The sequence below is a fragment of the Fringilla coelebs genome, assembly GCF_963513975.1.
Source record: "Fringilla coelebs genome assembly, chromosome: 22".
Lineage (NCBI taxonomy): Eukaryota > Metazoa > Chordata > Aves > Passeriformes > Fringillidae > Fringilla > Fringilla coelebs.
The window spans coordinates 9,986,771-10,003,186 of NC_140048.1; the positions used below are offsets into that span (position 1 = coordinate 9,986,771).

At 48.2% G+C, this 16,416-nt stretch overlaps 1 protein-coding gene across 4 annotated transcripts in view; it reads right to left on the minus strand.

Moving 5' to 3' along the window:
- The window catches only part of CASZ1 (castor zinc finger 1), a 196,927-nt gene that overhangs the window by 23,515 nt on the left and 156,996 nt on the right, over positions 1-16,416 (minus strand). For all 4 annotated transcript variants that reach the window (XM_084220093.1, XM_084220092.1, XM_084220091.1 and 1 more), the window contains 6 exons: positions 14,074-14,914; positions 11,254-11,322; positions 6,799-6,889; positions 4,589-4,753; positions 1,890-2,062; positions 273-1,141 (listed from right to left, as the gene is read on the minus strand). In XM_084220093.1, the coding sequence (XP_084076219.1) occupies positions 273-1,141; positions 1,890-2,062; positions 4,589-4,753; positions 6,799-6,889; positions 11,254-11,322; positions 14,074-14,914 (2,208 nt within the window). The remainder of the gene's footprint in view (positions 1-272; positions 1,142-1,889; positions 2,063-4,588; positions 4,754-6,798; positions 6,890-11,253; positions 11,323-14,073; positions 14,915-16,416) is intronic.

Sequence of the window (16,416 nt, forward strand, 5' to 3'; positions counted from 1 at the left end):
GTAAGAGCCTACCCCCTTCATGGGCAGAAATGTTTCTTGCCTCTCTTCTGGCCATGAGGGCATAGCCAGGCTCCACAGGAAACCTTGGCAAGACTGGCTTCCTCAAGGGTTAATTAGACACAACCAAATTCTTTGTCCCATTAATTTTCTTTTTCTACCCCCTTCCCAACTGCAGTCCTGTGGACAACTGGGTGGCTTCTCATTCACTCTCCTCCAAGTCACCAGGCACTGCTCTGCCTCCCACCACTATCACAACTGATGAGGTAACTCACCTGCTTCAAGTGCCACAGAGGGCTTGAGTGCAGCTGCTGCCAGCCTGGCCATCATAGGCGAGATTAATCCCTTACTAGCAGAGATCCTTTCCATTATAGAGGCTGCTGGAGCAGGCGAAGAAGTAGCCACTGGCTCACCAGATCCTGAAACTGCCTGGGAGGAGGAATCTGTAGGAGCAGATGATGCTGGATTGGTGCCAGAAGAACCAGCAGTCATCAGATTAGCCGAGCTGGCAGGAAGTGGTGTAGAGACCCGACTGGGGATGATGGGGAAGAAGGATCCAGCTGTTCCAGGAAGTGCTGAGTTGGAGAGGGCCAGGGCCAAGGGTATATTGCTAGGAAGAGCCTGGGAAAGCAGGCCAGAGATCTTTGTGGTTGGTGTCATGCTGTTGGCAGACTTGGCAGCCTGTGAGGAAGCAAGCTCAGCCGCAGAGGAGGGTGCAGCTGGGACGATGAGAGAAACGGAAGACTGCTGACTGGTCGGGGAGGCACTCAGGCTGGAGTTCTTGGAGCTCATGGCAGAGAAGTCAATAAGGTCATCGTTACTGGACTCCTCTTGCTCGTTATCCTTGGAGCCCAGGAGTGAGGCAGGCAGGCCCAGCACTCCTGAGCTCCGGATGTGCCGGCGCTCGTGTTTGCGCTTATGCGAAGTCATCTGGCTGGTGGAGGTGAAGGTGAAACCACAGCCTGCCCTTATGCAGTGGAAGTGGTTGGTGGCCTTGCTGTAGACACAGCCCTCATACTTGCACTCCTCGTACTTGTAGAACTTCTTGAAGCCATCCTTGGCATAGGCATCATCTTTGATGTGGTAGCTCTTGTGCTTCTCAATGTCACACTTGTTCTTGAAGGTGAATGTACACCCAGGTCTCCTGCAAGGGCACCGAGGAGAGGGTGGTTGGCTGTGATGGCAGAGCTGCTGTCGCCCGCCTCCCTCTAGGACAAGGACTGGGGCTGTAATGAGACATCTGCCCCAGCTGCAGAGGGGCTGAGGAGCTGTCTGTGGGTTGACCTAGGGCACCCAGGCCAGCAGATTTACTGCCATGTGGGAGAGCTGGGAATCTCACTCCCCTCTGTGGAACTGCCACAGGAACATGGGAATACAGGTGCCCTCCACTAAAAGTTCCAACAAAACAGCAGGTAAAGGGTACTAAGGTACAAACTGTGCTTTCCTACTCTTCCTGAAAACCTAAAAAATCAGTAGAAGAGCAGTTGTGCAGACTTAGCAGAAGGCTAAGTCTGGCCCCAAAAGGGATGAGCTGGCTGGAGAGAACCCTACCATGGAAGTGCCATTAGCAGTGTATTTGTATTAATGGCCCATGGCTGCACTCTGGAGAGCACTGTGGTCTCTTTCCCAAATTATTCTAGGCTCTGTTTTCTAGTGGGTATCCTCTCCTCAGATCATACTCCTGCCTTCAGAGTGGTCTGTGGCACAATCCTGGAATTCACATCTACTCTGGTATATGAGTTCACCCAGAATTCTCATATGCCCAGAATTCTGAGAAGGTCACAGCAGGGCAAATCAAGTCCCTGTGCATACTCGGGAAATTATGACTTGGCAGGAGGCAAACAGACCACAGAGCTCTGAGGCAGGACTCCTCACCTTCCCTGCTGTCTCACCTGCAATGGAAGTGAGTGGTTTTTTGCCCGTAGAACTGGCATTCCACAGTGCCACAGTCCTCCGTGGCACGGAACCGCTGGAACCCGTCGTTGATGAGCTGTGTGTTCTTCTTGTGAAAGTTCTCGTGGGTCATCACATCAGAGGTGCTTGTGTAGACCTTGTTACAGCCCACCTGCCCCAGGCCCAAAGAGGAGTCATCAGCACAGCAGTTTAACAGCCTGACATTATTACCAGCAGCAATAAATACATGGGTAGCACACGTACATTTAATAGTTCCATTTGTGTGCTTCTCCTAGGGGTATTAAGTCATCACTTTAATTCCCAATCTAAAGACTGATAGAGCATGGAGCAGTAGTGAAAAAAAACCAAACACAAACCAACTCTCTGGGCATGAACCAGTAAGAAAAAAAGGGAGGACTGGAGGGATAAAATACCAGCTCCAGATAATCATGCCTGCTTGGGGAAGCAGTTAGTAGGGTTCTGCTCTTAAAGAGAACAGAACACTAACAGATGCTGTTGCTTTTTATTATCTTGGAGTGACACAGAACAAGGACAGGATTTCGTCTATTTGGGGAATACAAAATTGAGTGGGAATAAGTTATTTACTTCTTTAGTCCTTCTGGGAGGTAAGGCATGCTGGTGCAACATGAGGCCAACCAGTCTTTTGATCTTGTAATAAATGGTTTCATTTCTAGCACATCTTAAACCCCGTGTTCAGCTGATTTTAGCAAACTGGTGACTTTTTTTCCCTGTCACTGTTCAAGACTCCCACTTCAATAATTTTAAACTTGCGCAGTGAATGAGAATGCTGTGATGAGGACAGAATGCTGAAAACCTGCTTTCCTCTGGGTAAAGCGGGGCAACTTTGCCATATTGAGTAAAAACCCACTGGAATCTGAAAACGTCCTCAGCCCTGCTGAGGGAGGATTTTTTTTCTTTTCTTCTAGCACAACATGTGCCAATGCCTGCACCATCTCAGAAATGAAGAGAAGGAAAACACCACCCCTTAGTTCAGCCCAGGTTGATTCAAACAGGCAATAACAAAACCCATGACAAATACCCGGAGAAAAAAATAAAAAGGATCTCCAGCTATTTCCAATATAAAAGAGTCTCTCTCTCTCCACACTGACACCTTGAAAAAAGACAGGCCCTGCATGGCATTAAAAAAAAGAATTAAACAAAAGCGTCCTTAGGAATAATTTGCAATGCAGCTCTTGGTGCGAAAGCCTAAAAAAATGTCAGTTTATATAAACAACTAACTGAATTTTATCCACACCAATTATGGACATAAAGAAAAAAACCCCATGTGATGGATGGCACAAATTCTGCCATTTAAGCAGTATTTTCTTTAATTGGGAGTTTATATTCTGACACCTTTCCTGTAAGGCACTGCTTACATGGGCATGACTTTACTGGAAGACAGTGGGCACAGGACAGAATTAGCCATATATAGCTGTGTAAGCGAGGGTCTCTATTTGAACTCTGAGTGGCTTAAGGCTGTGAAAACACTCCTTGTACTCTAAAAAAAAAATCAAGCAAATCTCATCCTGCTCAGCTGAAGAAACTAAATAATCAATATTATAGAAGTGGTAGCAGAAAAAGTCCTCAGGAGAAAGACACATGAAATTCCCAATTTATCAAATGCTGCAAGCACATGCTTCAACCAGTCCCTATTCAGGACAGAACTTGAGTGCATGCCTAACATTTAAGTATGTGCTTAAGCCCCATTGACTTCAGAAAGCTTCAAGTAAAACATATGCTGAAGTCTATCCTAGCAAAGCATTTAAGCATGTGATTAAGGCCTTGTGACTTTAACTGGGGTCTTAAACTGCTGGGACAGGTCAGGAAGCGAGCCTGACTTTTCAGACCAGAAAATCTGTCACCAAGGGTTGGCTGATCACTCTGCTTGTAGCTGCACATTTTCAGGGCAATGGTTTAGGCCACAATTCTACTAAAACGAGTACATGTCAAACCATTGAACCTGAGGAATGATCAGGGTAAGACCCAAACACTGTGGTGTGTTCATGTCTAGAACAGTGAAGGCATCACAGTGACATCTGTGCGGCAGCCCCAGCTCTGGCTGCACTGCTGCTGAAGCTCGGCTGCCCCTGGAACACAGCTCTCAGCCTACACCACACACGAATGCCACTGGTAAAGGACATGGAGAACCAGGGGTGGTAAGTGCAGATATGTGACATTAAGGTTTAATTACTTTAGAAATTGATTATGGAGGAAATTAACCCAGTGCTAAAGGGCAGATGTGCCACAGGAAAGTCTGGTTTCAAGGTAGGGACAGATCAGATTTGAGTAGAGACAGTGCAGTGGCATTAAAGAAGTTCCTGAGTCTCAGAGAATGCTTCAATAAGCCCAGACTTTGAGAAAACCTTGGGACCTGCTTTGCCTCACTGCACGGACAAGGCTTCTAAAAACTGATAATGGGGCTTCCCTTTGCCATTCCCAGCGCTCGTCACGACAAGTGCAGCGAGGACAGGGCACAGACTGGCCAGTGAGGCTCCTGCATGGGAGGCGAGCAAGGGAGGCTCTGAATGTCCCTCGTGTGCCTCAGGACAGCCCCGTGCTCTCTGACAAGGGAGCGCTGGGCGGCGGGGACGCGCGCACAGCGCCAGGAGCCGGCTGCGCCGCGGCTGCTGCTCAGCGCCGGCACGCTCACCTGCATGCAGTGGTAGTGGGTGCTCACCTGCATGCAGTGGTAGTGGGTGCTCTTCCCGTTCAGGTGGCAGCCGTGGTAGTACACACTGCAGTCGTCCAGGGGGCTGAAGCGCATGAAGCCGTGCTGCAGGGAGTTATCGCGCTTCTTGTGCATGTTGTAATGCCGAATCACGTCCTGTTTACTGGTGAATCTCTGCAGAGATACGGACACAGGCAGTGAGACACGCGTGATGCCAGCGGGCCAGCAGTCCTGGGGGCAGGGTGGGTGTCTTTTGTTGTTGTTGGTAATAAACTTATGGGACCAGGAGTTGAAAGCTTGGCAGTAATCACCCCAAGAAAATCAGATTAAAGAGGAGTTGTGTGCATGCATCTTCTTGGTAAAGGGAAAGTAAATACACAAGTTCTAGAGTAAACATGACACTGGGGTGATGCCCAGAATCTGCTCCCTGCAGCTTTAAGACTGCAGGTCTTCTAACATAATTTTAGCTGCTACTATCTCAAGAAGTGCTATAGTTAGAAAGCAAACCAGTGAACTGAACAGCCTACAAGCAACTAAGCCAAGCTTCCAAGTCACTCACTGTAGTGGTTAGCAAGACACTGGCTGCCACATTCATGTTGGACTAAAAATCAGGAAAAACCCTTTGCTCTTTTACACTGTCCTCCCATTCTAAGTCTCTTGCATCCCCTGGAATGTAGGAAAACAGGGACATGAGACTTTCTTCAAGTCACAGGAAAAGAAGCTTTTCTACAGAAAAATAGAGCTCAGAGCTAAATCTGTATGACCAGAATATCCTTTTCAATCTCTATCTTCTTGAAGCAATGAAGGGGTACCCCATTGTCAGAGCAGGCTAAGTGCCTTTAAAATGAAGCTTTTTATTTCTATTTCCCACAGACATCAATATTTACCACTGAAGGTGAGAAAGTAAATCTGATTTTTTTAAAAGAAATCAATATCCATTTATTTTGAGCAGTAATTGAAAAGGCCTGTATTCTAATGTTTAACAACTTTTCTAGTCTGCCTCATAGGAAACAAATGATTATCACTTCCACTCTTTCCTCCTATAATATCAATCCTGATCAATCTCATTGGTATTGGCATGAGAATATATGGATATAGATTTCAACAGAAATCCCTTGGAGGCTGGAGCCATGATTTCCCAGGGCGTACATACAGGATTGCTATTGCCAATCATTGTTAATTTGTGCCCACTTATTACAAAGCGTTACTTATTCTAAAATATATCTCAGCCATAAAATAATTTGCATTTTAAAAAGCAGCCTAAATCCTTATTCCCTGCGAGACCAGACAGCTCCTTTGCAAGCAGCTTCCAGACTCCTTAGGAAATAATCATGAGGCCAATCATAATAATAGGTTTTTTCTGTTTTTCCATCCTTTGTGTTTCTCTCTTTTTGGAGCAGGGATATCTGTGTCACAGTTGGGATAGACTCATCTTGATTGCTCGATGCTGGGCTGGAAGGACCAGTACGTGCATCCTGGAGAGAAACTCTCGTTTGATCAATAGAAACCCACAGCCAAGCCCAGCAGCTCCAGATCAACTTCCTCTGCTGTGGTCAGGCTCACCCCCGTGAGACCCAAAGGTCTCCCAGGGCAGGGCTGAAGCTGTGTCTGGTGCACGGCACAGGCAAACTCTGGGATTCCTGCTCACGCATCAGCCTGACCACAGAAATGCCAGTGTCAAACTCTGGACCTGGGATAAGGGTAAACAAACACAGCACGTGACCTGCTGGCTTGACGTGCATACCCTGGCAATTCTCCCAGCAATTACGGCATCGCTCCTACCCCCGCGCCTTCCCCACAAATCCCACACCGCTGCTGGTCTTACTGGGTGTTTTGTTGCAGATACTGCTGCTAGAAAGTCACTCGGGCAGCAGGAGAGAAAGAGACAGACTAACAGATCAGCATTCCCTAGTTTCAGGCACAGTTTGTAACACAGCACAGTTTATGCCCTTGGTGTTTCACTGATATCAATGCGGAGTAGTTCCCACTGACTTGAGCTGATCTATATTTGGCTCCTCATTGTAGCGGTCTGAGTTTGGTTAAATGGTATTAGATGGAGTTAAATGGGAGCAAAATAAAGTTCTGTTAAATTCAGAACATATCCTGTCCTCTTTCAGAGCAGCAAAGTGAAAAGGCGTGTGCATGCATATGAGAGGAGAGCACAGGAGGACACACGCTCCCCGTCCTGCAGCTGCTGCTCTGAGCAGTGCTCTCTCTACCTGGTAGTTGCACTCGGGGTCGAGGCAGTGGTAATGTTCTCTGTACTGGTAGGCGCAGTGTATGTGTCCACAGTGCTGACTGCCAGAGAACCTGCAAACAGGAGAGAGGGAGAGACAATAAACCACTGTCCTGGCAGCAATGCCTCTAAGTAAGGTACAAATAAACTAAGTCCTGTTCCTGCTGTTATCTCACATGTTTATGGCATTAAACCCCACCTCCTTTATCCCTTCCCAGGATGGTGACCCTTGCGCCTTCCCTTGCTTACTTGTCACTATTTAAAGGTGCTTCTTGAGCCGGATCGCTCAGGTCCTGTACATCCCTAATCTGTCTTTCCCCTTGAAATTCATCTCCATTATCTAAGTTGTTTACTTGGGGAAGCATAAGGAAGGAGGGTTCCTAGAACTAAACACCACACAATTCTAGAATAGAATTTACATACCACACCAGCAAGTTTCAGAAACCTCCCATGACAGAAGGAGACAAATACATGTTGGGCAAATATGGATTCTAAATTTTAAGTATAAGGCCACCTAGTATGATAACAGAAAAGCTGCATACAGCAAAGTTGAAACTCCTGACCTACAGGGTGGCAAAAAAGACCAGAAAGACAGAAATGTCGTGTAATACCTACATACAAACAGTCAGTATGCAGAATTTATTGACTGATAGACACACCAGGAATTGGCACAAAGGGATGATCCAGTAATGGGGTAATCAGTGCCATGAACTCCCTTGTGTATATTCTAGAGGACCCTAGAAGAGCTTGAAAGGGAAAAGGAGTGGAGAGAAGGGGACTCAGAGGGGAAACATTCAAAGATAAAGTACCATCTGCTCAAAGGTTCCTCAAAGGTTCCTCACGTCACTTAAGTGCTAAACACAGCGGGAGTGCATATGATAAAGGGCATGGGAAAGAAATGAGGAAGCAATAGATAAAAAAGGAAAATGAGAGGAGTGAGGGTGTCCTGGGGCAACTGAGGAATGGGGCAGGAGCAGGGATGATTACAGATCATAGTAAGGTGAGGTAATGCGAGGCTATGGGACAGAAAAAGTCTAGATGAAAAGCAATACTGAATAAGCCATTTCTGAAGCACAGTAAGGAAGAGGAGGTCAACTGTGGAGACAGCAGGGCCTCTAGGAGATGGAAAGGGGACTTAATTGACAGAAAAGATAGACATTGCTAAAAAATTAAATGACTTCTTTGCCTCAGCATTCACAAAGGGAGACAGGGACAGATGCCAGGAGCAGACATGCCTTTCCCTGGGGAAGGAAAAGAAATACTGCAGGAAATCAGGATCGCGTCAGAACAGGTGATTGAGAAACTAGAACAAACCTCAGCAGCAGAGAAGAAACAAACCACAAGGCAAACAGCAGGGCTGGCTGCACAAACAAAGGTGTGGAACTGAGAGCAGAGGAAGAGATTCCTGCTCAACGCCTGGGTGATTGCTCGGCTTGTCCAGGGCAGCTGCCAGAGCCACCGTGGCACTGACCAGGGACATGAGGCTCCACAGCACACGCAACCAACTGGTCCTGCCAGTCCAGGGCTTTATGTCAATAGCACCACCAGCAGCTCTTCAAGGAAAGAAAGTGCCCTGTGGGAAGCTTCCTCTCTATTGCACTGACGTGATGGGGAAAAAAGAGAAAAGGGCTGTGCAGGGCTGGAGACCTGTGCGGTGCAGGCCAGGCAGAGAGGAGGATTATACAGACCTTGCTGACAAATACAAAGCAGTTCAAATTATTACCAAAAATGAGGATGCAAAGTGACCAGAGATACCAGCTGGAGTAAAAGATGGGCCAGACACCAACAAGGTCTGACTCCAGGAGATGAGCTATTTGAAGCACCCTAGCAGGAATAACACATGGGCTCAGTTTTAAAAACAAGAGCTAACCAAGTACTCCAGCACTTCCAACTCCTATCCTCCTTACCATGTGCCATGGAAAGGTGTGTGTGGTGTCTACAGCACAGGAAGGGAGAAACAAGTGTTCCATCAAGCCGTGTGCTGGGGGAAGGAGAGAAGTGGCAAACCCAGCATAAAGGGGAAATTCTCCTCCTTCAGTGTGCAAGGTTGGGCTCCTAAAGGGTTATATTATCCTGTGTTTCTTCTGACACTTGAAACAGTTCAAAGCTATTAATTTTTAAAGTGCAGCATCTGTTTAGGTTTTTCATAACAGGAAAGCTTACACACACCACACACTTACACACATACACACACACATTTACATGCACACACTCTACAGTACATCCACACCCCCTGAGCTTACTTGAATGTACCCACAACTTCCGTGCACCTGAACTGACACAAACACACACACCTGAAACAAGAAACTCACGACCAGCTTATCACGCTGATAGACAAATCCAAACTCCTAAGTTGTCAATAGAGACACATAGATGCAATTGCACAAGAACAACCCACTCCCTCTTTCTTCACATTAATCGGTTCACCTTTTTTTTTTTCTTTTGCCATAAAGTCTTGATCTGGCAAGAGTTGATAAATAAATAATAATAAAAATAATAAATAAAGAAGTCAGCATGCTTAGAGAGTGTTTACAGACTCATTACTCTGTAACGCTGATGTGAAAGAAGAAAAAAAAACCCACCCCAATTACAAGGGGGGAGGAAACCCACACAGAAATAAATATTTAAGCAAGTGCTGCCAGAAGCACCATCTGCTGAGGCACTAATAATAATAATAATAATTTTTTCTGTGGTCTTTTTTTTTTTTAATTATAAATATACAGGGAGGAGGAGGGGGAAAAACAACCCAACCCAAACTAGCTAAGTAAGAGGTTTTGTTTTGTTGTGTGAGAGAATGGATTATCCCTGGGCAGCTTTTGGCAGTGGCTTTGGCAAACTCATTAAGCTAATTATGCAGTACAGACATAAGAGTGCTGTGTCTCTTCTCCCCCCACCCCTCGATTTTAAGGCTTTAAACTGTTTTTTTAAATGTGTGTAAATTGAAGGGAAGTGGCTGTGCTGGCAACGGGTGGCTTGCGGAGCCTTTTAAGAAGGATGTGGTGTCCCTGAGGTAGCTCACAATTCTCTCTCAGCAACCTGCCTGACCCCGGGAAAGGGGCTTGCACAGCTCCAAAAGCAGTGGATGAGGCTGAAGTGTTTACAGTTCTCTACTTGAGAGGGGAATGGGGGACGGAAAGGTGCCGCCTCCTCTCCCACTGCAATTCCTACAATTCCTGCAATCTCAGAAATAAAAGGATGCTGCTCCTTCTGGACCTGGGATAAGGGTAAACAAACACAGCACATGAGTTTAAACCCCTGTTTTTCTTCCTATATTCTATATATTCTACTACTGCACTGTCCCTCGAGGCAGTCAATTCCCACATGCACTTGAGGCATTGCTGCTTGAGGAGCTGCCTGTGGTGGCACAACTGCCCCCTCTTCCCATGGGGTTTTCTGTCCCCTTCTCCTACATCTGGGATTTGGGCAAAAGGGAGGAAATTAAGTCACTTGTCGTTCCACTCTTGAGCTAGGAGAGTGCTGTTCCCACTCTTTTTCCCTGCCAAAATGTTCCCTTTACTTTCCTAGCAGCTGACTATCTCCCACAAGGAGACTCTCTGTGGGCTCTGGTAAGGTGGGAAAGCGCAGTACACACTCCCTTCCCCTTTCATTAATAAGTGCCCAGGTGCTGGTGGGAGCAAACCCTGCAGTTTTTCCCTGGGGAGAAGCGTTTGCTGGCTTCCCTTGTGTCTGTCTGGATACAAGGGGCTTTTGTTGGGAGCCTTCTCACATTACCGACGAGGGGCTCGACCGGCTGGGGGCAGAGCCTGATGCACCCTTTATGCTGTGAGCTCTAAACCAGCAGGTGTTATGCAATCATCTCCTCTGTCCCTCTGGCTCCTGTGGCATTACTCACTTTGTCCCACCCCAACAGCCTTGGGCTTCCTCTCAGCATCACTGTCCTGACCTAAGCATGCCCACAGCTGTGGTAAGGTGCCCTACTCTGCACCTGATTCAGTGAAGACTTCTCAGAAAAATGAGCTGGAAAAATTTTCTAGGATAAACATCCCATGTTGATGCCAAGAGCTCCCTAAACTCAAGTCACTTGTGAATCTCTCTGGCTGAGATTCTCAGAGCTGAGATGCTCTCTGTTTGCCTCCTGCAGACACGGTAGGAGAAAAAGGCAGTGGACAGAAAGAACAACAGCCAAGAGCCAGAACTCCCATTTAAATCCTGGGCTTCTTCAGTGAAGCAGTTTTCCACTATTTGTCACGAAGTCTAACAGCTCCAGGGAGCGAAGCATGCTCTTGGCGTGACTGTGTACCTCTCACAGCTACTGCTCTCGCAGGCAGGGGGACAGAGCAAGTACAGATGACACGGGAAATGCAAGTGCCAATGTCTGGTTTAAACACTTGATCCAGACAAGACCTTGTCTCTCCCACCACCGCTCCATCTTCTTCCTCCCAGTCCTCTCCCCAGCAAAGTCAAAAGTTTTGCCTACCTGGCAATATACTTCTGGTAAATATTTACGTCTTCGCTGACGGCTGGTTTGTCAGTGGGTAATCCATTCCTAATGGGAGACACACAGGGCAAAGCTGGTTAGTAGGAACAGGGCACAGCTTAAACTCCTTGTTTCTCTCACACACCGCTGACAGATCAGGAGAGAGGGCCCGGGGAAGGGTACCAGCGGAGACACCCGTAAGTTTAAATTCCCTCCCCTTTGCTCTTCAAATCCTGTACCTTCTTTTCCCACCCTTCCTGCACGTTCCCTCTTTGCAGGACTCGGAGCAGTTTGTTGGAGAAAGTGAGAAGATCAACCACAAAAACCCGTTTCTACCGAAAAAATGCCTATACAAAAAAGTGATGGCCACATGCAAACACCTCTCTGAGGCACCTGGCAGTGCTGCCCTTGTGTGCACGGAAGCTTTGCCCCTGGCTCAGCTGCAGGAGAAGAGTCTCTCTCCCAGCCACGTTGTGAGCTATTGCCCATTTCCCTGTGGCCAGCAGCCCTGCTGCTCTGTGACCAGCAGTGGAACACTGGCTCCAGCCCCTGAATGGGGCCTTAAAATGGGTCTTTGGTTCACAGAGACCCCAAAACTCTAACAGACAGATTATGTATTTTAATCAATGAGAAAACCACCCCAACTGTCACACAAGCCTGGATTATTTTACATCGTTAGGAAGCAGATAAAAATAACATCCTTAGTGAGTTCAGGAAGAGGGAAAATTAGATGCAGGGCCAGACTCCAGCCTACCCAAGAGACAGGGCCATCCCAGTGCACCTCCAGACAGGCTGCACACCATCTTCTTTGTGTGCTTTGCCCACGCCCAGCCTCCACTCCTCCTCCTTGCGGCTCTGCGCCCTGGTTTAACCAAGGACACCTTCGCACAGAGCTCACCTCAAGGCAGACGAGTTCAGGGCAGATTAATGGCCTTGGATCTAAGACAGTTTAAACCCATGGCAAGGGTGTATGTGCAGATGTGTGAGAGTAAAGGGTAACTCCTGCCAGGTTATTGAAACCAGTGGGGACTCGGAATGGGAAGCCATGGCCCAGATACCGCAGTCAGCACTTCCTTCACCAGCACAGTCAATGGGCTGCTGCCTTTCACCATGGAAGCCCCTATCTAGTGAGGAGCCCGAAGGAGAAGGGAGCAGAGCCCTTTCTGTACTGCAGAGTGTGATCAGGACACAGGAAGGACCAGGCTGAAGGCCATGGTGCCCTCCGTTCCAGCTGCAGCTCCATCATGATGCCCTGGCTGAGGAAGTCCTGTGGCCAGAGGAAGGCTCGCCGTGGTGTGGCAAACCCACGTCTGGCAAGAGGCAGGAAAACAAGCAAGAGAAAGGAGAACAAACTGGGATCCCAGGGTAACACCACAGCAGATAAGAGGCTTGCTTATCTTGCTTGTGCCTTTAGGCACAGCTCTAGGATGGCAACTGAGCCCCAGGCAGCTGAATGTTCTCAAGACACTTCAGGCACAGAGTCTTGGACAAAGTGACCCATCACGACAGGGCACTGAGTCTACAGGAATATTTACCCCACTGTGTTTTTAAGTAATAGGAGTCCCTGCCTGTCATCTGTAGCACATACAGGTTCATCCTGAGCAGACCCTGAGAATCCTGAGCAGATGCAGATGTTAATCCTCTGTCCTTTCCCATACACCTTTACCACGGAGCTCCCCATCTGTGTGCAGGCAGTTGATAAACAACCATTTCACATGGAAGACGGGTATCATTATATGGCTCTGCCTTCCACATGGGGAAACAGGGAAAGTGGGTGATGCAGACTTTGCTGGGACTGCAAAGAACATTCAAACAAGCTCAAGGCCTCCTACGTCCACATACCAAATACAAAACAGCCTTTTTCCTCATCAGAGGACCAAGCAGGGTGTGTGTGATGGCACAGAGGGCAGGACAGAAGGCCCTGGACTTACTACAAATGACCCCATGGGATTCACAGCTCACAACAGCCCAGATTCACAGGGAGAAACAAGTAAACCCAAACCATGACGGAAAGCAGAGAAGTCTCTCCTTCCTCCCTGCTGCAGCCTGACATACATATGTATCTCTTCTACAGCTCCCACCTCTGGAAGGCACATTAAAAAGTAATCCAAGGTTTGGCAAGACCTTCAGATACCTCCATTCAGTCAATGGCATCACTGCAGAGACTGCTGGCAATGTATGTGCAGGAGGTTATTAGTGGTAATTGGGCTAATGAGTTTGCCCAGTCTGAGGGGTAATTGAATCACCTCTATTTGTGTAAGCAAATTGAGAAGACACAGGCCTGGCCCTACAGAAGTAGGTATATGCCTAACTCCTATGGAAATTGATGGGAATTAGGCACCAAAATGTCTTCTGAGTTCTGGGACAAACAATAAGCCCCATCTTGCTAACAGTAAAGTCAGCAGAGTCATGCCTTTTAGTTAAATGGAAACAAGAATCAGGTTCTCCTGCAGACACATCCAGATGCCTGGGAAACCAGAGGGAGAAGACAATAAAGTAGTTCCAACCTTTACCTTAAGAGTGCTGATAGCACCATGTTCCCTCCTGTTTCATTTTAACATATGAACTCAGGAGCTATTGGACTCCAGATTCGTGGCTATAACTGCTGATGGCAGGTCACAGCCTTAGTGAAGACCAGGTAAATAGAGATATAAGGTATAAAAGAGGAGCAGACACTTTGACAGAGAGCAAAGAGAACCATCCCGTGAACAATGCAGTATTTAACAGGGTAAGAACTTGGAATTGTTCGCTGAACCACACACAGACTTATGGTATGGTGCCCCACTAGTACTTAGATAAGAAAAGTGGGAGTACACTTACTTTACTGTAGAGACTGTTCCAGTTGTGATGGAGTCTGTCTTGGAGAAAGTTGATTTCAGGTACTCAGGAGTGTTGAATGGCAATGAGATGGACTGCTCTGGCCCAGCCACAGGAGTGCTGCTGGGGGTACTGGTGAGGGAAGCAGGGGCCAGGCTGGGGACCGGAGCTTTTACTGGAGTAAGCTTCTGAATGTTCCTCACATCATACTTGGAAGGCCGCCCTACCTTGCCTGTCTTGAAGGCGATGGCTCCTCCCATATCTGGGCTTCCTTCCCCAGGCTTGAAAAGGTGCAAGTACTTGACATTTTCTAGGTCATACTTGGAGGCCTTCTTGTAAGTGTTGCCATTTTGCGGCCTGATGCTCTCACCCGTCTTCAGCTTTTGAATGAAGAAGTCATATTTGGAGGCCCGTGACATCAGGCCCTGCATCTGGGAGCTGCTGGGGGAGGGCAGCGGCAGGATGGTGGCTTTGGTCTCCGTCAGCATGGAGGCGTCTGGACCCGGCGCGCGCATGGGCTGTGCCAGCACTGAGGACGGCTCCTTGCCCAGCTTGGAGCCCAGCTCCTCGGACTTGGCCAAGTGCATGGGCCACGAGAGCTGCTCTCCAGCTTTCAGCTTGCGGATGTACTCCTCGTACTTGGAGAAGCGGGCCCGTTTGCCGATGGCGTCGTCGCCGGGGAGGGACGCGGCAGCCGCGGCGGCCTCTGAGGTAGCAGCGTTCAGCTTGTCGAAGCTGATCTTGCGGGCCAGCTCGTCCCGCATGTTCTGGTCGTCGTAGCCAAACATGCCCAGGAACTCATTCATGGTGGTGGCGGCGTAATCCCGCAGCGATGAAGCTTCCCCTGCGGTGAAACCAGAGCAGACAGTCACACAAGGCTCTGAGTTTTCTTCTCCTCCCATACCAGCACTAGCAGTGGGGGGGGGGAGGAACAGGAGAGGGGAACATGATCTACTGACGTTTGGCTCACTTGTTAGGTTTTATGACTCTTAAATTAATTTGTTTAAAAAAAAAAGTAATTAATACTGGGGTAAAATAAAAAGAGTTCATCAATGCCAGGAAAATCAATTTCCTAAATGTTCTAGCCGATGGCTTTTCAGTACATTAAACAAAGTTTCATAAATGTCTCTGCACTCTTGCCTTGGCCTAATATGAAGAAAAAGTAATTTTACTGGAAGTGAGACCAATGCCAATATGCCAAGGTTTGTACAGATCTGTCCTTGTGTATATTTGTGAATGGAAGGAGGTGCGCAGAGGATAGACGGCAGCCTGTGTAAGGGGGAAAACCCATGTGAAAATGCTGTGTGTGTTGGTGAAGAGCAAGCAGGGCTGAGAGCAGGCAGGACAGAATGGTGTGAAATGGATAAGGGAGACGGGCGAGGCAATGTATGGGGTGGAGCGGGAGGAGGGCAGAACAGAACAGTGCAGAGAGGAGGAAAGCAGCAGAGGTGGAGATGAATCAAGGCAGGGGAAGAGCAGCAAAGGCTGTGTGCACGAGAAACCTGGCAATGAGGAGTGCAGGAAGGAGAGGAGAAGGCAAGACAAAGACAGGACAGTTCCCCTTCCCTTCCCTTCCCTTCCCTTCCCTTCCCTTCCCTTCCCTTCCCTTCCCTTCCCTTCCCTTCCCTTCCCTTCCCTTCCCTTCCCTTCCCTTCCCTTCCCTTCCCTTCCCTTCCCTTCCCTTCCCTTCCCTTCCCTTCCCTTCCCTTCCCTTCCCTTCCCTTCCCTTCCCTTCCCTTCCCTTGTCAATTTTTTAAAGATTCACTCAGCTTTCTCTCTTCCATCTCAATTTCTGTAAATGGACAGCTACTACTTGCCATGTGGAAAAGGGCCACAGTCCAGAATGCTATCGAAACCTACACGCAGCCCCTCAAGCAGCCAGGAACAGCTTCCAATAACACCAGGAATGGGGAAAGTCCACACAGGTGAAAAATAGGTAAGGAACAGCCTTCTCTCCATCAGGATTTAGACTGAGGAGAGAAGGCTGTTGTCCTGATGTGGGCTCCAGGGAGGGGGAGAAAGCCAGTGCTCCAGAGCATGGGCAGGGCAAGGGGCAGGAAGGGGTTAGCTTCACGGAGCTTGATTGAAGGGAAGAAGAATGAGCAAAAGCTGTCCTTCCTCGGGTCTCTCCCTCCCTTCTTCCCTCCCCTACTCCCTCAGGCAGTTTCACAGCCCACCATGATGGGAAGAACACACATCTGGAGGTCACCCAATATCAGTGTAAAGGAGGAAATAAAGACTGCTCTGATGCGCCAGCTCGGCCTCGTTTAGGCTTCAGTCTGACACAGCGCTCCTCCTCCTCTGCCTCTTGCTTTCTGCTGCAGAGTAAAGATTTACTGTGTGCGG